At 49.8% G+C, this 26,704-nt stretch overlaps 2 protein-coding genes across 2 annotated transcripts; both read left to right on the top strand.

Annotated features, from left to right (window-relative positions):
- The first annotated feature begins 2,242 nt into the window (after positions 1 to 2,242).
- Positions 2,243 to 6,122, top strand: LOC149920064 (uncharacterized). The gene is made up of 6 exons (XM_090142606.1): positions 2,243 to 2,327; positions 3,799 to 3,861; positions 4,327 to 4,398; positions 4,534 to 4,605; positions 5,077 to 5,224; positions 5,401 to 6,122. The coding sequence occupies exons 1-6, from the start codon at positions 2,243 to 2,245 to the stop codon at positions 5,729 to 5,731; spliced, it is 771 nt and encodes a 256-aa protein (XP_089998732.1). The 3' UTR covers positions 5,732 to 6,122.
- Positions 6,123 to 18,482: 12,360 nt separating this feature from the next.
- LOC149920063 (uncharacterized) lies at positions 18,483 to 22,362 on the top strand. Its single transcript, XM_090142528.1, has 6 exons — positions 18,483 to 18,567; positions 20,039 to 20,101; positions 20,567 to 20,638; positions 20,774 to 20,845; positions 21,317 to 21,464; positions 21,641 to 22,362. The coding sequence occupies exons 1-6, from the start codon at positions 18,483 to 18,485 to the stop codon at positions 21,969 to 21,971; spliced, it is 771 nt and encodes a 256-aa protein (XP_089998654.1). The 3' UTR covers positions 21,972 to 22,362.
- Positions 22,363 to 26,704: the final 4,342 nt, after the last annotated feature.

The following is a 26,704-nucleotide window of genomic DNA, read 5'->3' as shown; positions in this document are numbered from 1 at the left end:
ATTTTATGGTGGAGACTGGAATTCGCCACAGTACAAAACACTACAATATAAATAAAAATGCAGCCTTGACTTAGAAAGCCATAACACATAAACCAGCACATATTAATATAGTAGTCACACCTAGGCTGCATTTTAAATACAGAAGCAACACCTAGGCTGCATTTTAATCATAACTCATAACCCGTATTAAAAGAAACAACAACAAGCAAACAAAAAACCCATCAACAACAACAACAACAAAACCACCCAAAGATCCAAGACTGAGACCAGACCTGAAAATGTTTCATTTGCAATTCTTCGCTGTCCTCTAAAGGCTGTTTCAGGAATTTCAGCCTTGGATTTTGAGCTGCAAATCCTTGTTTTTGCTCTATGCCCAGAACAGTCTAAAGCACAGCACAGCACATCAAAAGAAAGTAGAAGGTTTATGCCAAGCTTCACTCGGAATTCTGCAGATAGCTAAAAGACTTCAGTCTAACCAGACACAGTGAGTCAGTGTTAGTGAGGTTTGTTATGCTGTGTAGGAAACATAGCTGTATCTACCAAGGGATGGGATCAGTGGGATTTCTGTTGTTTTGCTGACACAATTCAGTCGGTGGTGAAGCTTAAGATTCCTTCAATGCTAACAACTCAGTATGAAGACAGTACTGCACATCCAAACCAACTTGTCAGGAATAACTAAAACAACTGACTTTTTTTGTGACTTACTCCTTAATAAGGTGCTCAAGAAGTTCTGTATAACTCAGGAAGGTTAGGCACATTTTTCTTGCATCATCAGAGGTGCTTTGTGAGGTCATAATGGGCCCCGTGAAGACATTCAGGAACCCCGTGTTATGTCATACCAGGAGGTACCACTTGTGCCTCAGGCCTGCAAGGAGGGTGCTTGCTGCTTGTGGACAAGAGATAGCATGGGGCGACTACGGGAGACAGGTTCTCCCAGCTGTTGCTTTTTGCTCTTCCTTCTTCTCTTCCTGGTTGCTCCGTGTCATGGGCAACGACAGTATGTCCCGTGGGGAGCACTGAGTCCAGGTAGGTTGGGTACTGAGGGGTGTACAGGGGAAGCAAACCCCTGAGGCTTCCTGAAAAGCAGCCTTGGATGGTGGGTCCTCCGAGGAAACAACCAGGCTCTTACATCAGCTCTGTTCCCTGTGAGGTGATGGCTCTCCAGCTTCAGCACACGTCCCACCTTGGAGCACACAGGGACGTCCCAGAGGGGAGAGCTCCTCCGATTCCAGCTCCGGGCGCTGGTGCTTATGAAGAAGCACATGGCAACAGGTCTTGACAGCTTTTCTGCTTTGTTCTCCATTCCAGATGAACGTGTTGGTGACATGTACGGAGCTATCCCATATCCCATGGAAGCTGATATGGAACATGGTAAGAATCCCAGGGGCATGGTTTTCCTTGGAGATGTGTCTGATTCCCGTGCATGACTCACCCAGGCCTCTGCTTGGGACCTGGCAGAATCTAGACCTACATGTGGCTCTCACAACACTACGTGATCCCCTGCCAGGCCCTGCAGTCCCTTTACTGAGAATCATGGCATAATGTGGAAAGGAAATCTTTCTTCTGTTTCTTTACAGATCTGCCTGTACGCCGCGTATCTGGGCTGAACCGTTTTCATCAGCCTCAAGGCTACCCCAGGGGTGAGTGGTCCGTCTTTGTTCATTTCACAGTGTCAGCATGTACTTTCAGCCTTGTCTTCCTGTGGAACATGTCTTTCACTCTTCTTTGCTTATGCTGGAGTGTGGAGAAGAGCAGAATAGCCTCTGTATCCAGCCTATGCCAGGGAAGGTGTTCTGGAATGTTACAAGGGCTTTGTTTTTCCTTGGAGATGCATTTGATCCCTGGCCATGGCTCGCATAGGCCTCTGCTCTGGATCTGGCAGAATCTGGACCGACATGTGGCTCTCAGAACACTATGTCCCTGGGCACACAGCCTATTGACCTGTTAGGTAGAGATGGGGAACAGAACAGGCCTGGTATAATCCATGGTGAGATGATTTGGGACCTGTTCTGAAAGCTAGACGGTCACAAGTCCATGGAGCCAGATGGATTGCACCCTAGGTTGCTGAGGGAGTTGGCGGATGTGGTTGCCACTCTCCATCATTCTTCGGCAGCCCTGGCTATCCGGGAATGTCCCGGTGGATTGGAGACTGGCAAATGTGAGGCCCATCTTCAAAACGGGCTGGAAAGATGATCCTGGTAGCTACAGAGCGGTTAGTCTCACATAGGTGCCAGGGAACGTCATGGAATGGATAATCTTGGGAGCCATCATGGATCAAATAAAGGTCAACCAGAGGATCAGGCCCAGTCAGCATGGGTTTATGAATGGTAGGTCCTGTCTGACAAAGCTGATTCATTTTATGACAAGGTGACCCACTTAGTGGATGAAGGTAAGGCTGTTGATTTGGTCTACCTGGACTTCAGTAAGGTCTTTGACACTGTCCCCCACAACATCCTTGTGGAGAAGCTGGCTGCCCATGGTTTGGATGGGTGTACGCTTCAGTGGGTGAGACACTGGCTGGAATGGCCGGGCCCAAAGAGTTGTGGTCAATGGAATTAAATCCAGTTGGTGGCCAGTCACGAACGGTATCCCCCAGGGCTTGGTACTAGGCCCACTCCTATTCAACGTCAGGTGACACCAAGCTGGGAGGGAGTGTTGATCTGCCTGAGGGTAGAAAGGCACTACAGAGGGACATGGATCATTAGATTGATAGGCCAAGGCAAACTATGAGTTTCAGTAGGACCAAGTGTCGGGTCCTGCATTTTGATCACAGTCCCAGATGACCCTACCGGCTTGGGGAGGAGTGGCTGGAAAGCTGCCTGACAGAAAGGTACCTTGGTGTACTGATGGACAGTCGGCTGAATATGAGGCAGCAGTGTGCCCAGGTGGCCAAGAAACCCAACAGCATTCTGGCTTGTATCAGGAATGGTGTAGTGAGCAGGACTAGGGAAGTAATCCTTATTAAGTGTGCCTTAAGAGGAGTGACTAAAGGAAATTGGACTGTTTAGTCTGGGGAAGAGGAGGCTGAGGGGAGACCTTATTGCTCTCTTCAAGTACCTGCAAGGTGCTTACAGTGAGAACAGGGTTGGTCTCTTCTCACTGGTGACAGGTGACAGGACGAGGGGAAATGGCCTCAAGTTGTGCCAGGGGAGAATTCGGTTGGGTATCGGGAAAAACTTCTTTACAGAAAGGGTGGTTAAGCACTGGGATAGGCTTCCTAGGGAGGTGGTGGAGTCACCATCCCTGGATGTGTTTAAAATCCATTTGGATGTGGTGCTCAGGGACATGATTTAGCGGTGGTTTGTTAGAGTTAGGGTAGTATGGTGAGGTTGTGGTTGGACTTGGTGATCTTTACCATCATTTCCAACTGAGCAATTCTATGATTGTATGATATTGTGATTCTATGATCCCCTGCCAGGCTCTGCAGTCCCCTCCCCAGGAAGCCTGGCACAATATTTTGTTTCTTTTTACAAGGGTGGATAGTGATAAGACGAGGGGGAATGGTTTTAAACGGAGAAAGGGGAGGTTTACGTTAGATATTACAAGGAAATTTTTCACCTAGATGGTGGTGACACACTGGAACAGGTAGCCCAGAGAGATTGTGGATGCCCCATTCCTGGAGGCATGCAAGGCCAGGCTGGATGTGGCTCTGGGCAGCCTGGTCTGGTGGTTGGCGACCCTGCCCATAGCAAGGGGGTTGAAACAAGATGATCATTGTGGTCCTTTTCAACTCAAGCCATTTGATGATTCTATGATTCTATAATACGAAAAGGAAATCTTTCTTCTGTTTCTTTACAGATCTGCCTGTACGCCGCGTATCTGGGCTGTACCGTTTTCATCAGCCTCAAGGCTACCCCAGGGGTAAGTGGTCCATCTTGGTTCATTTCACAGTGTCAGCATGTACTTTCAGCCTTGTCTTCCTGTGGAATGTGTCTTACACAGTTCTTTTCTAATGCTGGGGTGTGGAGAAGGGCAGAGTAGCCATCAGGAGAGCACAGAGAGATGTGCCCTGGGATTCTTTGCCCTGCACAGCTGTGTTTGCCAGCAGCCCCAGCCTTGTGTCTCTTAAAGTGCTGGTGGCAAAGACAGCAGCGTTTGGGGCAGAGTTTAGAGCTGCTTGGGGATCCTTTCCGCCAGCCAAGCTGAACGTGGTTTGTTTGGTGCGAATATGGTGCCCCTTTTGGCACCTGGCACCCATTTGCCACATACTTGCGAGTGGAAGAGGGAGACAAGTGTCTGCGAGTGAGAGTGTTTGCTGCCATTCACGGCTGAACAGATTAATTGCAATATATGTCAGGAGCTGTTATCTTCTGCCTTTGTTTGCAGAGGTGGCCTCGGGTGCTGGCTCTGCAGCTTCTCAGTGGGTTCCTGATTTGGAGCCTTGGAGGAATCACATGGGTAAGTGGTGTGTCTGGGTTCCCTCAGAGAGATGCCAGGTGCATCTAGAAGGCCAGCCTGACCCATCTGCAGCTGTTGATTGTGAAGATTACACCACCTGTAATGGAAATGTTCCTCCTCTGTGTTTACTTATAGCTGTTGAACCCAAGATTCCTGTTCCACGTTCTCAGATGGATCTTGGTTTTGAGCCTGAAGAGTATCCCAGAGGTACGTTGTCTTTGTCTGATAACCTTCTTGAGAGAGAGATGCTATCAACTGCTGGGGAGAGCTTCTGTGCAATGCGTGTTTACTGCCATGCAAAGCTGAAGAGGTGCATTCAAACATATAACAGGAGCTGTTCTGTCTGCCGTGGCAGAGCTGGCCACAGAGGATGGTTGTCAGCTTACCTTGCAGAATCCTGCTTTGGGTCCTTGGAGGTACAGCATGTGCAATGCACACCTATTCATTCCCTGAGACACGGCTGGAGGTAGTGATTTCTCAGCCTCTCCCTCAGCAAGAGCACATGGGCTCTTGCTCAGGAAGACTGTAAGAGGTCACCCTCATCCTCTGGTAGTAAGACGCGAGAATCAGGGACAGTAATGGAGTGAATACTATAGTCACTCGCACTTCTCCAAGACACTGTGATACCATCAGTAGTGCAGAACTCATGAGTGTGTTGCACTGTCTCGTGTTCTGCAGGTGCTGGTGGTGTGAGAACAGCAGAGGGAGTGGATCAGAAACGGGGAGAAGATCACTCTGCAGTTGCAGTGCTTGCCGTCCTGTTCTCTCTGGTTGTTTTGGCAGCTTTGGGTTACCTGGCAAAACAGCTGCTGAAGAAGAGACAAGAGTGAGTTGCTTCTCCAGCAGTCTTTGCTAGCTGGCTGCTCTGTGGCGGGAAGCACTTGCAGTGAGAGCTGTGGACAGCCCTCTGCTGGGATCTGTGTTGAGAAATTTCTTTGACCTTTGTCTCTTAAGCCATACAAATTTTGAGTCTTGTCTAAAACCCCTTTCTTTTTGTTACAGAGATACAATGCTATGTGAGGTTTGCTTTTGCATAAGAAAGGAAGACCCATCTCCAGTAAAAAAACAACAGACCTTTGCAAGAATTACCATAGAAATTGATGATGATTCCGGGAAGTCAAACCCAAACCTGAACAGTCTTCCCAATTCCAAGGTCCCAAAAACACCTTCCTTATTCTATCAGCCCCCACAGCAATCCTCTCAGACTGACTTCCCCAGGCAGTCAGAAAACGCTGATGATAGAAGCAAAAGGCCAGCAGAGTCAGGAGAAGAGAGGAAAAGTATATGCACCTGTGGAAGACCAGTGAAACTGGGTGAACCACAGAAACCCTAGGGGACCAAGAATGCAGAGATCAGCACTGCTGGGGGGCTGTGTGCCACGGAAGAGAACACACCGTGTCCGTGAGAGAAATACATCAGACAGACGGAGAAGAAAGGGTCTCCTAATCGTGCTGCAGGCTCGGCAATGCAGAGCAACAAGGAATGTCCTTACATCACTACGTCACTCTGTCTCTTCCTCCCAGAAACGACGTGGGAAGGACTGAAGCGTTTGGGGAACTCTAATTCTCCCTTAGCAGCTTTCCCAGTTCCATCAGTTCACTGCAAGATGTCCATTCTTATGAACGAGCATTCACTGCTGATTCCATATTGTGACACCATGCCCAAGTTGTACAACACACATATATATATATCTACACAATCAATAAACTATAACTAACATCATATACGGATATGTGTACATATGTGTCCAGATGCCTAAAACTACCCCCAGCATCAGGTCTCCTTCAGGTACACACTGAATGTCCCCGTTTCTGTTTTTGCATTTCCCACCAAATGAACTCAGGGCTGTGAACAAAATCAGTCCTACGGGTGGGCTTGCTTTTGCCCAAGGCCAGGATAACCCAAACCATTTTCCCTTGTAAATTCTTCTTATGTGCCACAGGGAGTCTATTCCCTCCTATGGTACATAAGAGGCTGGATTGGGCAGGGCCGTCTCGATTGGCAGATCCCAGTGTGTTGACTAAGCAGGTGACATTAGCAGGCTATATCCCAATTGATCCCAGTGCTTGAATGTTCTGCCAACTACTGCTTTCAGCATAGTTTTTAACACATATTTTAAAATATAATTTGACTCTTCCAGAAGCTGGTGGATCGTAGAGGATATGATATATCCACTCAGTGCCATGCTCTTTGGTCCAGGAGTTTATGAGGGTATTTTAAAAATGAGTTTTCCTTTATCTGACTAGCTTCTTTTTGGGGTGCCAGGTCACCATAACATTTGCTATTCAAGGATAGCATTTTGGGTGGAGGTATGGGGTACAGGACATCAGTGTTTCCAGACATCAGAGACGGTCAGGAGGAAGCAGGGCTCGCGCACCTCTTGACTTCCTGTTTCAGCTCTGGTAAGTATTCTGCTTCGACATGGGTGCTCCCCGGCAAAAGACTGCTGCCAGAAATACTGAGGAGGCCCAGGCAAGGGTCCCGATCTCTCAGAAACGGGAGGCAGCAACCAAGAAGACTGCAGAGACCCAGACTGAGGTCCTGCACATGCCTTATAGGAAGGCTGCTGCCAAAATGTCTGAGGAAACTCAGACTGAGCCCCCAACCCGAGATGCTGGTGTGCAGGTCTCTGGTTGTACTGAGTGCCAGAGCCTGGCCCTTGCAGTGCTGGGTGAGGGAGGCAGTGATTGTGTTCGCTGCGACCAGGTGAACTACTTGCTCAGCCTCGTAGTTGACCTGAAGGAGGAAGTGGAGAGGCTGAGGACTATAAAAGAGTGTGAGAGGGAGATTGACTGGTGGTGTCAGTCCCTCTCAGCCTCAAGTTCTCAGCACACAGCCGAGGCTCCTAATGGAGCATGTCAGCCCCTGTCACCTCACAAACAGGTGGTAAAGGGGAACCAGACAGCTGGCAGCACTGCAGCGAGCCCCCTGTCCTCTCTTCCCCCCAGCAGCAATTTGAGAAGGGAGGAGGAGTGGAAACGGGTGCCTGCTCGGCGGAAGGGGCATCCCCCATCCCGACCATCCCCGGCTCCACAGGTGCCTCTGCGAAACCGGTTTGAGGCCCTGGAACTTGAGGGGGAGACTAGCGAGAGTGTGGAGACAGATTCACCCACGAGGTTGCCTCAGATGAAGCGGTCACCCCAAAGCCTCAAGACTGCTTCTACACGTAAGGACAGAAGGGTGATTGTTGTAGGTGACTCCCTTCTGCAAGGAACAGAAGGCCCTATATGCCGGCCCGACCCCACCCGCAGAGAAGTGTGCTGCCTTCCTGGGGCACGGGTCAGGGACATTTCAAAGAAAATTTCTAGGTTGATTCAGCCTTCAGACTACTACCCACTTTTAATAATTCAGGCTGGCAGCGAGGAAGTTGGCAAGGAAAGCCTGAGGTCCATCAAGAAAGACTTCAGGGGAATGGGGCGAATACTAGAAGGAGCTGGGGTGCAGGTGATCTTTTCTTCTACGCCCGTGGTGTCGGGAAAAGGTACAGGGTGGATCCGAAAAACCCAACTCTTAAATAGATGGCTTAAGAGCTGGTGCAGACACAAGAATTTCGGCTTTTTTGACCATGGGGCAATCTACACTGCACCTGGCATGATGGCTGCTGATGCAAGCAGCCTGTCCCTGAGGGGTAAGAGGGTATTAGCTGAAGAATTAGCGGGACTCATTGACAGGTCTTTAAACTAGGAATGAAGGGGGAAGGGGGCAAAATAAAGGCTACTGGGGTTGAATGGTTCATTCGAGGGATTGTACCAAACTCTGTGGGCAATGATGGCAGAGTGCAAAAGGAGGGAGTAGGGCAGGGGGATGCTGGGGATGCTGCTGTTCTAGCGGATCCTGGATCGCTTATGAAGGTGGTGAGACGGACAGCCCGGCTGAAGTGCCTTTATACTAATGCACGAAGCCTGAGTAACAAGAAGGAGGAACTGGAAACTGTGATGCATTCTGAAAGTTATGACATTGTTGCTATCACAGAAACATGGTGGGATGACTCCCACAATTGGGATACTGCCATCGACGGCTATAGACTCTTTAGGAGAGATAGGAGAGGTAGGAAGGGTGGGGGAGTTGCTCTCTATGTCAGAGATTGGATAAACTGTGAGGAGCTCCCCATGAGAAACAGTCAAGAACAGGTTGAGAGCCTGTGGGTTAGGATTAGAGATGGGACTAATAAAGGTCAGCTGGTATTAGGGGTATACTACAGGCCACCTGACCAAGGGGAGGCTGCTGATGAGGCTTTCTTGCTCCAGATGCGTGAGGCGTCTGCCTCACGGGCTCTTGTCCTGATGGGGGACTTCAACCATCCGGACATTTGTTGGAAAAACCACACGGCGAGCTGCAAGAGCTCCAGAAGGCTCTTGGAATCCATTGATGATAGCTTTCTGGTTCAGGTATTGGACAGACCGACCAGAGGTCAAGCGTTGCTGGACCTGCTGCTCACCAACGCTGAGGAGATCATCAAAGGCGTCAAGGTTGGAGGATGCCTAGGCTCCAGCGATCATGCCCTGGTTGAGTTTGTGATCTCAAGCGATGTGGGCCTGGTAAAGAGCAGGACCAGGACGCTGAACTTTAGAAGAGCAGACTTCAAGCTACTCAATGGAATGCTGGCCAAGATCCCCTGGCGCGCTGCCCTCAAAGATAAGGACGTTGAGGAGAGCTGGCTGCTCTTCAAGGATGCCCTCCTGGCAGCACAAGAGGTCTCCATTCCCCTGATTAAGAAAGTGGGCAGGAGAGGTAGAAAACCGGCATGGCTCAGCAAGGACCTGCTAAGAGAACTGAGGGTGAAGAAAGGGGTGTACAAGCTCTGGAAACAAGGCTGTGTCACCTGGGAAGAATACAGGGATGCCGTCCGGACTTGCAGACGTGGGATCAGGAAAGCCAAGGCGCAGGCAGAACTGAACTTGGCCAGGGACGTGAAAAACAATAAGAAAACCTTCTACAGGTACATTGGCCAGAAGAGACAGGCCAAAACGGGCGTACCTACTTTGGTAAATTTAAAAGGAGAAATGGCTTCAACAGATGAAGAGAAAGCTGAGGTGCTGAATGAGTTCTTCACCTCGGTCTTCACTGGTGGCCAGGATTCTAGTCTTTTTCACGTCCCTAAGTCTTGCACCCCCATACCTCTATGTGGGGACCAAGGAGGTAAATCCCTCCCCACTGTAAGGGTTGAGCAAGTCCGAGAGTGCCTCCTTAGACTGAATGAGTATAAGTCTATGGGGCCAGATGGCGTGCATCCCAGGGTCCTGAAGGAGCTGGCTGAGGTGGTTGCTGAGCCGCTCTCCATCATATTTGAGAAGTCGTGGCTGTCAGGTGAGGTCCCGGACGATTGGAGGAAGGGTCACGTCACTCCCATTTACAAGAAGGGGAGCAGGGAGGACCCGGGTAACTACAGGCCGGTGAGTCTCACCTCCGTGCCTGGGAAGATTATGGAACAGATCCTCCTGGACAATATGCTTGATCACATAAAGAACGAGCACGTGATCCTAGATAGCCAGCATGGCTTCACCAGGGGAAGGTCATGCTTAACTAATCTTGTGGCCTTCTATGATGGAGTGACGGCATTGGTGGACGAAGGGAAGGCAACTGATGTCATTTACCTGGACCTGAGCAAGGCCTTTGACATGGTCCCCCATCACATCCTCATCTCCAAACTGGAGGGAGGTGGATTTGACGGGTGGACAACTAGATGGATAAGCAATTGGTTGAAAGGCCGCAGACAGAGGGTGGTGGTCAATGGCTCTATGTCCAGGTGGAGGCCGGTAACGAGCGGTGTCCCTCAAGGGTCTGTCTTGGGACCGGTGCTCTTTAACATCTTTATTAATGACATCGATGAGGGAATGGAGTGCACCCTCAGCAAGTTTGCTGATGACACCAAGCTGAGTGGTGCAGTCGATACGGTGGAGGGAATGGAGGCCATTCAGAGGGACCTTGACAGGCTGGAAAGCTGGGCTCGGGTGAACCTAATGAGGTTCAATAAGGCAAAGTGCAAGGTTTTGCACTTGGGCCGGAAGAACCCCAGGCACCTGTACAGGCTGGGGGGAGTTGTCCTTGAGAGCAGCTCGGCAGAGAAAGACCTAGGGGTCCTGATAGATGAGAAACTTAACATGAGCCAGCAGTGCGCTCTGGCAGCCCGGAAAGCAAATGGGATCCTGGGCTCCATCAGGAGAGGGGTGGTCAGCAGGGATAGGGAGGTGATTGTCCCTCTCTACTCTGCTCTTGTGAGGCCCCATCTGGAGTACTGTGTTCAGGTGTGGAGCCCTCAGTACAAAAAAGACATGGAGATTTTGGAAAGGGTCCAGAGGAGGGCCACGAAGATGATCAGGGGGCTGGAGCACCTCCCCTATGAGGACAGGCTGAGGGAGTTGGGTTTGTTCAGCCTGGAGAAGAGAAGGTTGCGGGGCGACCTCATTGCAGCCTTTCAATATCTGAAGGGAACTTACTCCCAGGAGGGGAGTAAACTCTTCATAAGGGCTGATAATAGCAGGACACGGGGAAATGGTTTTAAGTTAAAAGAGGGAAGATTTAGGTTGGATGTTAGGGGGAAGTTTTTTACTAGGAGGGTGGTTAGGTCCTGGAACAGGCTGCCCAGGGATGTTGTGGATGCCCCGTCCTTGGAGGTGTTCAAGACCAGGTTGGACGAGGCTCTGGGCAACCTGATCTAGTAAAGGTGTATGTTCGGTGGCCCTGCTAGGCAGGGGGGTTGGAACTACATGATCCTTGAGGTCCCCTCCAACCCAGGTCATTCTGTGATTCTGTGATTCTGCTTCCACCACTGTAAGCATACAGCGCTTTCCATGGCAGATTTGTGGCAGTGTGAATAGAATCCACCTCCAGGCCTCCCCGTATTTATATCTCATCCATTGTCCCCCGTACCAAAGAGGCTTCATGGGCTTTGTTTACTTTATTGTAGCATGGGTTTCACATTCACGGATAACCTGGGCAATAGTGTCCATGGTCAGGCCACCCATTGATCCTGAGCCCATCCATGTGTTGCACACCTTCCTTGATGGCCTCTGGTGTCATGAGATCACTGAGCTAGAAATAGCTTTCTAATCTGTTGCTGGTGCAGATCTAGAGCATGAGACAGTTGACACACCTTCTGGACAGTTTCACATTTGAAAGCATTTCTTTGGAGCTGTTTGCTTTCAAACAGAAAGGCCCAGGACTGTTTCTTGGCTGAAGACTGGCTGGTGCACCACTACTGAACTCCCTGACACCAAGACAGTGCTGGATCAAGGAGTGACTAACTGCTTTGCTTTGCTGTTGCTAGGAAAATTTCTGCTCCAAGAAGCCTGCTTGATCACCTTTATTTCAAAAAGAGTGAGAGGAGAGTCTTCAGCTTTCTTTATTCCAATAGAGGGACTGAGGTATATCCCTGTGGGGTTTCTCAAAGTACTGGGGGAGACAGCCCCTCTTTTATCTCTGTGTCCTGATGCTGGTGAGCCATTCCCCCTTTCCCTGTTGGCTGAGGTACTTGGGGTTCACATTCTTCCCAATTTGCCTATCAGCCATTCCCCAGCTAGGTCCACCCCTATGTTTGCTTTGTTGGCACAAACTTCGTCATCTGGACTCAGAGTTTGTTGTTTTGCCCAACTAGAACTGTCTTTGTGTCCTGTGAACTCTAGCACACTTTGTTCTGCCCAGCAAACAAGATTTATGTAGGTGCTCAGGTAGCATCTCCATACAGATCTGAAGGCTCTTCCTTATGCCGTATTCTCCACACTCACTATTGCATTCTCTCAGTCCTCGCAGCAGTCCTCTCAGTCTGACTTTCACAGGCAGAAAAAAATTGGTGAGCTCTTCTGCTCAGGTGCAAGCAAAAAGGCAATAGGTGCAGGAACAGAGAAATGTGTGCTGCTGTGAAAGTGCAGCAAAGTGGGGGCTCTAGGCCTGGATGCAGTACTCCAGATGGGGCCTCACAAGAGCCGAGTAGAGGGGAACAATCACATCCCTCTCCCTGCTGGCCACCCCTTTTTTAATGCAGCCCAGCACACAGTTGGCCTTCCAGGCTGCAAGCACACACTGCTGGCTCATGTCCAGCTTCTTGTCTACCAGGACCCCCAAGTCTTTCTCTGCAAGGCTGCTCTCAAGGAGATCTTCCCCCAGTCTGTATAAACACCTGGGATTGCCCTGACCCATGCACAAGGCCATGCACTTGGCCTTGTTGAACCTCATTATGTTCTCATGGGCCCACTTCTGCAGCCTGTCCAAGTCCTTCTGGATGTCTTCCCTTTCATTCTAATGCATCAACTGCTCCTCTCAGGTTGGTGTCATCTGCAAACTTGCTGAGGTACACTTGAGTCCATTGAGTCTTGTGCTCGCAGAAGGGTTTTGCACTCCAGTACCTAGGTCTAACCTAACTAACTCTTTCAGTGTGGCTACAGTGGGAGCTAGCACCGACAAAGTTGTGATTTGTAGGATCTGCTCCGAGGAGGCAGACAAAGGATGAGTGTTGCCCGCTTTGCCCACCCAGTTGTGAACAAGCATTTGTAAATCCTTATCGGTTTGGCCATTCATAGAGTCATAGAATCATAGAGTTGTTCAGGTTGGAAAGTCATCAAGTCCAACCTCAACCTAACCATACTACCCTAACTCTAACAACCCTCTGCTAAGTCATGTCCCTGGGCACCACATCCAAGCAGTTTTTAAACACACCCAGGGATAGTTACTCAACCACCTCCTGGGGAGCCTATTCCAGTGCTTAACAGCCCTTTCTGTAAAGAAGTTTCAACTGATATCCAACCTCGCTCTGGGTCAACCAGTATTGTCTCTGGAAATTTCTGGCTTGACATGAAGGCTCTTTCATGCATTAATTGTAAGCGGGCTGCTTTCTGAATACTCCAAGTCAGTTGGTGAAGCCCCTGCAGAATTGTAACCCAGTCACCTCTTTCCATAGGGTCGAGACCTCCTGCCTAGTGAGCTGCCTTCTGAGCCAGGGACCACGGGGTTTGGTAGTTCCCAGTAGTTAGGAAAACACCAGGCCCCAAAAACCTTCTGTCTCCTCTTCAATTAAAAGTATGCAGTCCCCTCCCATTAGGGCAACTCTCCACACAAGTTCTGTCTGTCTCCTTAGCATTCCTGCTGTACTTCTCCTGCAGTTTAGCCAGCTCCTGGGCTGAGTACAGGATCTCTCTGATTGTAACTGTTGGCGGATTTCCCCCTTCTCCTCATCATAGTTCTATTTCTCTTTATTTAGAGATCTCATCTGTCTTGGGGGCTCAATTCTACTGAGTCTCTCCTGAGCCTGTGCTAGTTTGGTGCTGGGAAAGACGGGGGGAAAGGCTCTTCCTCTTCTATGCTACCCAGTTGCGTACTGGGTTCATTTACTGCCTGTGCTTTAATTTATTAAAAGACAGGAGAGCAAGAGGGGAAAAAGAAAAGGAGAGAGAGGGGAAAAAAAGGAGTCACCACTGTGGACCCTGTGATGATGTCCTCCTTCTCCTCCTTTTGGGATGGTCGAGGATGTGTCAGGGCGAGCACTGCCAGCTGTGGAGTTGGCAATGCTTTTCATGCCATATGATGGTGCCCTCCAATTGGGCTAGGAGCTGTTGCCAGGCTGAGACTGTCCAGAAACAGACGCAGAATTCACAGTGTTACAATTCTGTATAGTACTGTCACAGAGTCTGAGCCAGAAAGAAATATGTCTCTTCAGTCTCATAGACCTTCACTAGCAGGATCCTCAACTTACATGTCCACCTCTGAATGACCAATGAAGCAGTTTTGCTGCCCACTCCCCTTCCCCTCCCGCCCTCTCCCCCCCCCACCCCGACTTCACCACGAATCAAGAACTCTACCGTCTTGTGATTACTTCTGTTCAATACAGCTGCCAACCAACACATCTCCCACCAGGCCTTTGCAGTTTATGAACAGCAGGTCTAGTAAGGCTCCTTCCCTGGTAGGCTCTCTGACCACGGTAGTCTTGCATCTATGTTGAGCTCGTGGCCCTACAGTGCTTCCTTGCTGTAGACCTTGGTAGGCTTCCAGAGGGTGACAAACCTCCCTAGCTGATAAACCAGGCTGGAGCTGGGCTATGGACACAGCTTATCAAGGTCTCTCCCAAACAATGGCTAAAGGGCTACCTGACTCTCCCACAGCAAAGGGCACCTGCAACAGAGGCTCCCATCACCCTAAGTCAATAGCTGGCTTGTCTCACTTCTTAGGAGCCTCTAGAGCACAGTGGCAGTCTTGGAATTTCCTTGGATACAGCCTTCTGAACTCCTTTAACTTAATCCCTGCCTAAAAGCAGCAGGCATCCTCAAGTTTCTCAGAGGGTTGCTGGGCATTCCTCAGTGCACCTGGACCTCACCTCCAGAAGACCCTGAGGTCTTCTGAAGCTTCTCAAGTTCATCAGCTGGAACTGATGCACAAAACTTATGTGTCTGTAGACTAAATTCAGGGATGGCCAGGAAGTTCCTGCGTGGAAAATCAAGGACTGAGTGGGAACATACACCAAGCAGGCCAAAGCTAGATCAGTAACTTCTGTCAGCTCCTGGGCAACCTTCTCTTTGGCTTAGACATGTTCATTTAGGCAATGGATCTGGGAAACACTGTCTGTGGACCTCCTCTGCACATTTGGTGGTGATGAAAGAGGACAGTGTCTCCTGCCATTTGTCATGCTGCTGTGGGGTTGGTTCTGGTCTGCTAGTGGGTATCTTGTGCAGCCCACTTCTCTGTACTTCCACAGGCGCACATATTTATCTCTTTTCCCACACATGGTGTGTCTTTGCTTGCACCTGAGCAGAAGAGCTCACCAATTTTTTTCTGCTTATGAAAGTCAGACAGAGAGGACCGTTGTGAGGATGGAAAAAACAGGGCAGAGAGTGCTGAGAACATGGCATTGGGAAGAGCATTCAGATGTGGGCTTGACTTGCATGAAAGATCGTCAGTGTTTATGTGAGTCCCTCTGAAGGCAGCCCTTGGCCGAGGCAGCCTGTCAGCATCATGTCAGCGTCCTTTCTCTGGGTGTGGATGTCTCTGAGATACCTACTCAGCACTGCTACAAGCTGAGCCTGCAAAAGGGAAAGCACCAGCCATGTCTCCCAGCCTGGGCAGAGAGCCCAGGTCTCTGGGCATCAGGCTGAGCATAAGCAAGTCAGGTGGAAGTGGTTCCAGGCCAGAGCAGCTGGAGGAGGTGGCCGTGCCTTTACCTCACATAAAATTATCGTCGAACTCCTGCCTACAAACTTCAGGATCTCCAGTGTGAACAGGGCAGCCAAAAACAGACCACGCCCTTGCCCAGATGGGACTGTGTGTCTGAAGGCTCCTAGGCTGCAGGGAAACTGGCCCTGGGCCACTGCTCTGGCCCTCCCAGGGCTGTCCCATCGTATCTGGGAGACTGCTCAAAGTCTAACACAAGCAAGCAGGCAACCTCAACATTTATTTTGGTGTCATACACATGATGCAGGCCAAACCAGCACCGAACCACATGGTATTTCAGTACTACATTATTAGATGTAGATTATGCCAGTGGCAGCAAATAGCATCCCTAAGCAGCAAAGTATCTGCAGCTGGTGCTGACAACCCCATTCCAGACTCAACTAATTTGGATCAAAACCAGGCTACAACTTAGACACAACTCTTAACACACTTTGCCCAAATTTTCCAATGGAGTGAGAAGTGCAATATTTGGACCCATAAAGTAAATTTCTCATGGACTTAAAGTCCCCATGTCAAAGCCCAGGATCATTACGGACTGACAGCAGCACCAGTATTTTCTTGTCAGGACACTCTGTTCTCTTTTCCATTAGATCTGGGCACGAGACACTCAAATCCTTCTGATGGCTCAGCAGTTTGCTCAGTATGAATTGCAGTTTAGCAAATTGAAAGACAACGGAGACATGGATTTTATGGTGGAGACTGGAATTCGCCACAGTACAAAACACTACAATATAAATAAAAATGCAGCCTTGACTTAGAAAGCCATAACACATAAACCAGCACATATTAATATAGTAGTCACACCTAGGCTGCATTTTAAATACAGAAGCAACACCTAGGCTGCATTTTAATCATAACTCATAACCCGTATTAAAAGAAACAACAACAAGCAAACAAAAAACCCATCAACAACAACAACAACAAAACCACCCAAAGATCCAAGACTGAGACCAGACCTGAAAATGTTTCATTTGCAATTCTTCGCTGTCCTCTAAAGGCTGTTTCAGGAATTTCAGCCTTGGATTTTGAGCTGCAAATCCTTGTTTTTGCTCTATGCCCAGAACAGTCTAAAGCACAGCACAGCACATCAAAAGAAAGTAGAAGCTTTATGCCAAGCTTCACTCGGAATTCTGCAGATAGCTAAAAGGCTTCAGTCTAACCAGACACAGTGAGTCAGTGTTAGTGAGGTTTGTTATGCTGTGTAGGAAACATAGCTGTATCTACCAAGGCATGGGATCAATGGGATTTCTGTTGTTTTGCTGACACAATTCAGTCGGTGGTGAAGCTTAAGATTCCTTCAATGTTAACAACTCAGTATGAAGACAGTACTGCACATCCAAACCAACTTGTCAGGAATAACTAAAACAACTGACTTTTTTTGTGACTTACTCCTTAATAAGGTGCTCAAGAAGTTCTGTATAACTCAGGAAGGTTAGGCACATTTTTCTTGCATCATCAGAGGTGCTTTGTGAGGTCATAATGGGCCCCGTGAAGACATTCAGGAACCCCGTGTTATGTCATACCAGGAGGTACCACTTGTGCCTCAGGCCTGCAAGGAGGGTGCTTGCTGCTTGTGGACAAGAGATAGCATGGGGCGACTACGGGAGACAGGTTCTCCCAGCTGTTGCTTTTTGCTCTTCCTTCTTCTCTTCCTGGTTGCTCCGTGTCATGGGCAACGACAGTATGTCCCGTGGGGAGCACTGAGTCCAGGTAGGTTGGGTACTGAGGGGTGTACAGGGGAAGCAAACCCCTGAGGCTTCCTGAAAAGCAGCCTTGGATGGTGGGTCCTCCGAGGAAACAACCAGGCTCTTACATCAGCTCTGTTCCCTGTGAGGTGATGGCTCTCCAGCTTCAGCACACGTCCCACCTTGGAGCACACAGGGACGTCCCAGAGGGGAGAGCTCCTCCGATTCCAGCTCCGGGCGCTGTAGATCCCTTATGAAGAAGCACATGGCAACAGGTCTTGACAGCTTTTCTGCTTTGTTCTCCATTCCAGATGAACGTGTTGGTGACATGTACGGAGCTATCCCATATCCCATGGAAGCTGATATGGAACGTGGTAAGAATCCCAGGGGCATGGTTTTCCTTGGAGATGTGTCTGATTCCCGTGCATGACTCACCCAGGTCTCTGCTTGGGACCTGGCAGAATCTAGACCTACATGTGGCTCTCACAACACTACGTGATCCCCTGCCAGGCCCTGCAGTCCCTTTACTGAGAATCATGGCATAATGTGGAAAGGAAATCTTTCTTCTGTTTCTTTACAGATCTGCCTGTACGCCGCGTATCTGGGCTGAACCGTTTTCATCAGCCTCAAGGCTACCCCAGGGGTGAGTGGTCCGTCTTTGTTCATTTCACAGTGTCAGCATGTACTTTCAGCCTTGTCTTCCTGTGGAACATGTCTTTCACTCTTCTTTGCTTATGCTGGAGTGTGGAGAAGAGCAGAATAGCCTCTGTATCCAGCCTATGCCAGGGAAGGTGTTCTGGAATGTTACAAGGGCTTTGTTTTTCCTTGGAGATGCATTTGATCCCTGGCCATGGCTTGCATAGGCCTCTGCTCTGGATCTGGCAGAATCTGGACCGACATGTGGCTCTCAGAACACTATGTCCCTGGGCACACAGCCTATTGACCTGTTAGGTAGAGATGGGGAACAGAACAGGCCTGGTATAATCCATGGTGAGATGATTTGGGACCTGTTCTGAAAGCTAGACGGTCACAAGTCCATGGAGCCAGATGGATTGCACCCTAGGTTGCTGAGGGAGTTGGCGGATGTGGTTGCCACTCTCCATCATTCTTCGGCAGCCCTGGCTATCCGGGAATGTCCCGGTGGATTGGAGACTGGCAAATGTGAGGCCCATCTTCAAAACGGGCTGGAAAGATGATCCTGGTAGCTACAGAGCGGTTAGTCTCACATAGGTGCCAGGGAACGTCATGGAATGGATAATCTTGGGAGCCATCATGGATCAAATAAAGGTCAACCAGAGGATCAGGCCCAGTCAGCATGGGTTTATGAATGGTAGGTCCTGTCTGACAAAGCTGATTCATTTTATGACAAGGTGACCCACTTAGTGGATGAAGGTAAGGCTGTTGATTTGGTCTACCTGGACTTCAGTAAGGTCTTTGACACTGTCCCCCACAACATCCTTGTGGAGAAGCTGGCTGCCCATGGTTTGGATGGGTGTACGCTTCAGTGGGTGAGACACTGGCTGGAATGGCCGGGCCCAAAGAGTTGTGGTCAATGGAATTAAATCCAGTTGGTGGCCAGTCACGAACGGTATCCCCCAGGGCTTGGTACTAGGCCCACTCCTATTCAACGTCAGGTGACACCAAGCTGGGAGGGAGTGTTGATCTGCCTGAGGGTAGAAAGGCACTACAGAGGGACATGGATCATTAGATTGATAGGCCAAGGCAAACTATGAGTTTCAGTAGGACCAAGTGTCGGGTCCTGCATTTTGATCACAGTCCCAGATGACCCTACCGGCTTGGGGAGGAGTGGCTGGAAAGCTGCCTGACAGAAAGGTACCTTGGTGTACTGATGGACAGTCGGCTGAATATGAGGCAGCAGTGTGCCCAGGTGGCCAAGAAACCCAACAGCATTCTGGCTTGTATCAGGAATGGTGTAGTGAGCAGGACTAGGGAAGTAATCCTTATTAAGTGTGCCTTAAGAGGAGTGACTAAAGGAAATTGGACTGTTTAGTCTGGGGAAGAGGAGGCTGAGGGGAGACCTTATTGCTCTCTTCAAGTACCTGCAAGGTGCTTACAGTGAGAACAGGGTTGGTCTCTTCTCACTGGTGACAGGTGACAGGACGAGGGGAAATGGCCTCAAGTTGTGCCAGGGGAGAATTCGGTTGGGTATCGGGAAAAACTTCTTTACAGAAAGGGTGGTTAAGCACTGGGATAGGCTTCCTAGGGAGGTGGTGGAGTCACCATCCCTGGATGTGTTTAAAATCCATTTGGATGTGGTGCTCAGGGACATGATTTAGCGGTGGTTTGTTAGAGTTAGGGTAGTATGGTGAGGTTGTGGTTGGACTTGGTGATCTTTACCATCATTTCCAACTGAGCAATTCTATGATTGTATGATATTGTGATTCTATGATCCCCTGCCAGGCTCTGCAGTCCCCTCCCCAGGAAGCCTGGCACAATATTTTGTTTCTTTTTACAAGGGTGGATAGTGATAAGACGAGGGGGAATGGTTTTAAACGGAGAAAGGGGAGGTTTACGTTAGATATTACAAGGAAATTTTTCACCTAGATGGTGGTGACACACTGGAACAGGTAGCCCAGAGAGATTGTGGATGCCCCATTCCTGGAGGCATGCAAGGCCAGGCTGGATGTGGCTCTGGGCAGCCTGGTCTGGTGGTTGGCGACCCTGCCCATAGCAAGGGGGTTGAAACAAGATGATCATTGTGGTCCTTTTCAACTCAAGCCATTTGATGATTCTATGATTCTATAATACGAAAAGGAAATCTTTCTTCTGTTTCTTTACAGATCTGCCTGTACGCCGCGTATCTGGGCTGTACCGTTTTCATCAGCCTCAAGGCTACCCCAGGGGTAAGTGGTCCATCTTGGTTCATTTCACAGTGTCAGCATGTACTTTCAGCCTTGTCTTCCTGTGGAATGTGTCTTACACAGTTCTTTTCTAATGCTGGGGTGTGGAGAAGGGCAGAGTAGCCATCAGGAGAGCACAGAGAGATGTGCCCTGGGATTCTTTGCCCTGCACAGCTGTGTTTGCCAGCAGCCCCAGCCTTGTGTCTCTTAAAGTGCTGGTGGCAAAGACAGCAGCGTTTGGGGCAGAGTTTAGAGCTGCTTGGGGATCCTTTCCGCCAGCCAAGCTGAACGTGGTTTGTTTGGTGCGAATATGGTGCCCCTTTTGGCACCTGGCACCCATTTGCCACATACTTGCGAGTGGAAGAGGGAGACAAGTGTCTGCGAGTGAGAGTGTTTGCTGCCATTCACGGCTGAACAGATTAATTGCAATATATGTCAGGAGCTGTTATCTTCTGCCTTTGTTTGCAGAGGTGGCCTCGGGTGCTGGCTCTGCAGCTTCTCAGTGGGTTCCTGATTTGGAGCCTTGGAGGAATCACATGGGTAAGTGGTGTGTCTGGGTTCCCTCAGAGAGATGCCAGGTGCATCTAGAAGGCCAGCCTGACCCATCTGCAGCTGTTGATTGTGAAGATTACACCACCTGTAATGGAAATGTTCCTCCTCTGTGTTTACTTATAGCTGTTGAACCCAAGATTCCTGTTCCACGTTCTCAGATGGATCTTGGTTTTGAGCCTGAAGAGTATCCCAGAGGTACGTTGTCTTTGTCTGATAACCTTCTTGAGAGAGAGATGCTATCAACTGCTGGGGAGAGCTTCTGTGCAATGCGTGTTTACTGCCATGCAAAGCTGAAGAGGTGCATTCAAACACATAACAGGAGCTGTTCTGTCTGCCGTGGCAGAGCTGGCCACAGAGGATGGTTGTCAGCTTACCTTGCAGAATCCTGCTTTGGGTCCTTGGAGGTACAGCATGTGCAATGCACACCTATTCATTCCCTGAGACACGGCTGGAGGTAGTGATTTCTCAGCCTCTCCCTCAGCAAGAGCACATGGGCTCTTGCTCAGGAAGACTGTAAGAGGTCACCCTCATCCTCTGTTAGTAAGACGCGAGAATCAGGGACAGTAATGGAGTGAATACTATAGTCACTCGCACTTCTCCAAGACACTGTGATACCATCAGTAGTGCAGAACTCATGAGTGTGTTGCACTGTCTCGTGTCCTGCAGGTGCTGGTGGTGTGAGAACAGCAGAGGGAGTGGATCAGAAACGGGGAGAAGATCACTCTGCAGTTGCAGTGCTTGCCGTCCTGTTCTCTCTGGTTGTTTTGGCAGCTTTGGGTTACCTGGCAAAACAGCTGCTGAAGAAGAGACAAGAGTGAGTTGCTTCTCCAGTAGTCTTTGCTAGCTGGCTGCTCTGTGGCGGGAAGCACTTGCAGTGAGAGCTGTGGACAGCCCTCTGCTGGGATCTGTGTTGAGAAATTTCTTTGACCTTTGTCTCTTAAGCCATACAAATTTTGAGTCTTGTCTAAAACCCCTTTCTTTTTGTTACAGAGATACAATGCTATGTGAGGTTTGCTTTTGCATAAGAAAGGAAGACCCATCTCCAGTAAAAAAACAACAGACCTTTGCAAGAATTACCATAGAAATTGATGATGATTCCGGGAAGTCAAACCCAAACCTGAACAGTCTTCCCAATTCCAAGGTCCCAAAAACACCTTCCTTATTCTATCAGCCCCCACAGCAATCCTCTCAGACTGACTTCCCCAGGCAGTCAGAAAACGCTGATGATAGAAGCAAAAGGCCAGCAGAGTCAGGAGAAGAGAGGAAAAGTATATGCACCTGTGGAAGACCAGTGAAACTGGGTGAACCACAGAAACCCTAGGGGACCAAGAATGCAGAGATCAGCACTGCTGGGGGGCTGTGTGCCACGGAAGAGAACACACCGTGTCCGTGAGAGAAATACATCAGACAGACGGAGAAGGAAGGGTCTCCTAATCGTGCTGCAGGCTCGGCAATGCAGAGCAACAAGGAATGTCCTTACATCACTACGTCACTCTGTCTCTTCCTCCCAGAAACGACGTGGGAAGGACTGAAGCGTTTGGGGAACTCTAATTCTCCCTTAGCAGCTTTCCCAGTTCCATCAGTTCACTGCAAGATGTCCATTCTTATGAACGAGCATTCACTGCTGATTCCATATTGTGACACCATGCCCAAGTTGTACAACACACATATATATATATCTACACAATCAATAAACTATAACTAACATCATATACGGATATGTGTACATATGTGTCCAGATGCCTAAAACTACCCCCAGCATCAGGTCTCCTTCAGGTACACACTGAATGTCCCCGTTTCTGTTTTTGCATTTCCCACCAAATGAACTCAGGGCTGTGAACAAAATCAGTCCTACGGGTGGGCTTGCTTTTGCCCAAGGCCAGGATAACCCAAACCATTTTCCCTTGTAAATTCTTCTTATGTGCCACAGGGAGTCTATTCCCTCCTATGGTACATAAGAGGCTGGATTGGGCAGGGCCGTCTCGATTGGCAGATCCCAGTGTGTTGACTAAGCAGGTGACATTAGCAGGCTATATCCCAATTGATCCCAGTGCTTGAATGTTCTGCCAACTACTGCTTTCAGCATAGTTTTTAACACATATTTTAAAATATAATTTGACTCTTCCAGAAGCTGGTGGATCGTAGAGGATATGATATATCCACTCAGTGCCATGCTCTTTGGTCCAGGAGTTTATGAGGGTATTTTAAAAATGAGTTTTCCTTTATCTGACTAGCTTCTTTTTGGGGTGCCAGGTCACCATAACATTTGCTATTCAAGGATAGCATTTTGGGTGGAGGTATGGGGTACAGGACATCAGTGTTTCCAGACATCAGAGACGGTCAGGAGGAAGCAGGGCTCGCGCACCTCTTGACTTCCTGTTTCAGCTCTGGTAAGTATTCTGCTTCGACATGGGTGCTCCCCGGCAAAAGACTGCTGCCAGAAATACTGAGGAGGCCCAGGCAAGGGTCCCGATCTCTCAGAAACGGGAGGCAACAACCAAGAAGACTGCAGAGACCCAGACTGAGGTCCTGCACATGCCTTATAGGAAGGCTGCTGCCAAAATGTCTGAGGAAACTCAGACTGAGCCCCCAACCCGAGATGCTGGTGTGCAGGTCTCTGGTTGTACTGAGTGCCAGAGCCTGGCCCTTGCAGTGCTGGGTGAGGGAGGCAGTGATTGTGTTCGCTGCGACCAGGTGAACTACTTGCTCAGCCTCGTAGTTGACCTGAAGGAGGAAGTGGAGAGGCTGAGGACTATAAAAGAGTGTGAGAGGGAGATTGACTGGTGGTGTCAGTCCCTCTCAGCCTCAAGTTCTCAGCACACAGCCGAGGCTCCTAATGGAGCATGTCAGCCCCTGTCACCTCACAAACAGGTGGTAAAGGGGAACCAGACAGCTGGCAGCACTGCAGCGAGCCCCCTGTCCTCTCTTCCCCCCAGCAGCAATTTGAGAAGGGAGGAGGAGTGGAAACGGGTGCCTGCTCGGCGGAAGGGGCATCCCCCATCCCGACCATCCCCGGCTCCACAGGTGCCTCTGCGAAACCGGTTTGAGGCCCTGGAACTTGAGGGGGAGACTAGCGAGAGTGTGGAGACAGATTCACCCACGAGGTTGCCTCAGATGAAGCGGTCACCCCAAAGCCTCAAGACTGCTTCTACACGTAAGGACAGAAGGGTGATTGTTGTAGGTGACTCCCTTCTGCAAGGAACAGAAGGCCCTATATGCCGGCCCGACCCCACCCGCAGAGAAGTGTGCTGCCTTCCTGGGGCACGGGTCAGGGACATTTCAAAGAAAATTTCTAGGTTGATTCAGCCTTCAGACTACTACCCACTTTTAATAATTCAGGCTGGCAGCGAGGAAGTTGGCAAGGAAAGCCTGAGGTCCATCAAGAAAGACTTCAGGGGAATGGGGCGAATACTAGAAGGAGCTGGGGTGCAGGTGATCTTTTCTTCTACGCCCGTGGTGTCGGGAAAAGGTACAGGGTGGATCCGAAAAACCCAACTCTTAAATAGATGGCTTAAGAGCTGGTGCAGACACAAGAATTTCGGCTTTTTTGACCATGGGGCAATCTACACTGCACCTGGCATGATGGCTGCTGATGCAAGCAGCCTGTCCCTGAGGGGTAAGAGGGTATTAGCTGAAGAATTAGCGGGACTCATTGACAGGTCTTTAAACTAGGAATGAAGGGGGAAGGGGGCAAAATAAAGGCTACTGGGGTTGAATGGTTCATTCGAGGGATTGTACCAAACTCTGTGGGCAATGATGGCAGAGTGCAAAAGGAGGGAGTAGGGCAGGGGGATGCTGGGGATGCTGCTGTTCTAGCGGATCCTGGATCGCTTATGAAGGTGGTGAGACGGACAGCCCGGCTGAAGTGCCTTTATACTAATGCACGAAGCCTGAGTAACAAGAAGGAGGAACTGGAAACTGTGATGCATTCTGAAAGTTATGACATTGTTGCTATCACAGAAACATGGTGGGATGACTCCCACAATTGGGATACTGCCATCGACGGCTATAGACTCTTTAGGAGAGATAGGAGAGGTAGGAAGGGTGGGGGAGTTGCTCTCTATGTCAGAGATTGGATAAACTGTGAGGAGCTCCCCATGAGAAACAGTCAAGAACAGGTTGAGAGCCTGTGGGTTAGGATTAGAGATGGGACTAATAAAGGTCAGCTGGTATTAGGGGTATACTACAGGCCACCTGACCAAGGGGAGGCTGCTGATGAGGCTTTCTTGCTCCAGATGCGTGAGGCGTCTGCCTCACGGGCTCTTGTCCTGATGGGGGACTTCAACCATCCGGACATTTGTTGGAAAAACCACACGGCGAGCTGCAAGAGCTCCAGAAGGCTCTTGGAATCCATTGATGATAGCTTTCTGGTTCAGGTATTGGACAGACCGACCAGAGGTCAAGCGTTGCTGGACCTGCTGCTCACCAACGCTGAGGAGATCATCAAAGGCGTCAAGGTTGGAGGATGCCTAGGCTCCAGCGATCATGCCCTGGTTGAGTTTGTGATCTCAAGCGATGTGGGCCTGGTAAAGAGCAGGACCAGGACGCTGAACTTTAGAAGAGCAGACTTCAAGCTACTCAATGGAATGCTGGCCAAGATCCCCTGGCGCGCTGCCCTCAAAGATAAGGACGTTGAGGAGAGCTGGCTGCTCTTCAAGGATGCCCTCCTGGCAGCACAAGAGGTCTCCATTCCCCTGATTAAGAAAGTGGGCAGGAGAGGTAGAAAACCGGCATGGCTCAGCAAGGACCTGCTAAGAGAACTGAGGGTGAAGAAAGGGGTGTACAAGCTCTGGAAACAAGGCTGTGTCACCTGGGAAGAATACAGGGATGCCGTCCGGACTTGCAGACGTGGGATCAGGAAAGCCAAGGCGCAGGCAGAACTGAACTTGGCCAGGGACGTGAAAAACAATAAGAAAACCTTCTACAGGTACATTGGCCAGAAGAGACAGGCCAAAACGGGCGTACCTACTTTGGTAAATTTAAAAGGAGAAATGGCTTCAACAGATGAAGAGAAAGCTGAGGTGCTGAATGAGTTCTTCACCTCGGTCTTCACTGGTGGCCAGGATTCTAGTCTTTTTCACGTCCCTAAGTCTTGCACCCCCATACCTCTATGTGGGGACCAAGGAGGTAAATCCCTCCCCACTGTAAGGGTTGAGCAAGTCCGAGAGTGCCTCCTTAGACTGAATGAGTATAAGTCTATGGGGCCAGATGGCGTGCATCCCAGGGTCCTGAAGGAGCTGGCTGAGGTGGTTGCTGAGCCGCTCTCCATCATATTTGAGAAGTCGTGGCTGTCAGGTGAGGTCCCGGACGATTGGAGGAAGGGTCACGTCACTCCCATTTACAAGAAGGGGAGCAGGGAGGACCCGGGTAACTACAGGCCGGTGAGTCTCACCTCCGTGCCTGGGAAGATTATGGAACAGATCCTCCTGGACAATATGCTTGATCACATAAAGAACGAGCACGTGATCCTAGATAGCCAGCATGGCTTCACCAGGGGAAGGTCATGCTTAACTAATCTTGTGGCCTTCTATGATGGAGTGACGGCATTGGTGGACGAAGGGAAGGCAACTGATGTCATTTACCTGGACCTGAGCAAGGCCTTTGACATGGTCCCCCATCACATCCTCATCTCCAAACTGGAGGGAGGTGGATTTGACGGGTGGACAACTAGATGGATAAGCAATTGGTTGAAAGGCCGCAGACAGAGGGTGGTGGTCAATGGCTCTATGTCCAGGTGGAGGCCGGTAACGAGCGGTGTCCCTCAAGGGTCTGTCTTGGGACCGGTGCTCTTTAACATCTTTATTAATGACATCGATGAGGGAATGGAGTGCACCCTCAGCAAGTTTGCTGATGACACCAAGCTGAGTGGTGCAGTCGATACGGTGGAGGGAATGGAGGCCATTCAGAGGGACCTTGACAGGCTGGAAAGCTGGGCTCGGGTGAACCTAATGAGGTTCAATAAGGCAAAGTGCAAGGTTTTGCACTTGGGCCGGAAGAACCCCAGGCACCTGTACAGGCTGGGGGGAGTTGTCCTTGAGAGCAGCTCGGCAGAGA

The sequence above is a fragment of the Phasianus colchicus genome, chromosome 1 (assembly GCF_987193195.1).
Source record: "Phasianus colchicus chromosome 1, bPhaCol1.hap1.1, whole genome shotgun sequence".
NCBI lineage: Eukaryota > Metazoa > Chordata > Aves > Galliformes > Phasianidae > Phasianus > Phasianus colchicus.
Note: the sequence above shows the minus strand (reverse complement) of the source record. Positions and strands in the feature narration are given on the sequence as shown.

Coding starts and splice junctions, on each gene's coding strand:
- LOC149920064 (XM_090142606.1), top strand. CDS start 2,243: ATGGAATGGATAATCTTGGGAGCCATCATGGATCAAATAAAGGTCAAC. Junction 2,328..3,798: donor TCAGCATGGGTTTATGAATG/GTAGGTCCTGTC, acceptor GTTTCTTTACAG/ATCTGCCTGTACGCCGCGTA. Junction 5,225..5,400: donor CTGCTGAAGAAGAGACAAGA/GTGAGTTGCTTC, acceptor TTTTTGTTACAG/AGATACAATGCTATGTGAGG.
- LOC149920063 (XM_090142528.1), top strand. CDS start 18,483: ATGGAATGGATAATCTTGGGAGCCATCATGGATCAAATAAAGGTCAAC. Junction 18,568..20,038: donor TCAGCATGGGTTTATGAATG/GTAGGTCCTGTC, acceptor GTTTCTTTACAG/ATCTGCCTGTACGCCGCGTA. Junction 20,102..20,566: donor GCCTCAAGGCTACCCCAGGG/GTAAGTGGTCCA, acceptor CTTTGTTTGCAG/AGGTGGCCTCGGGTGCTGGC.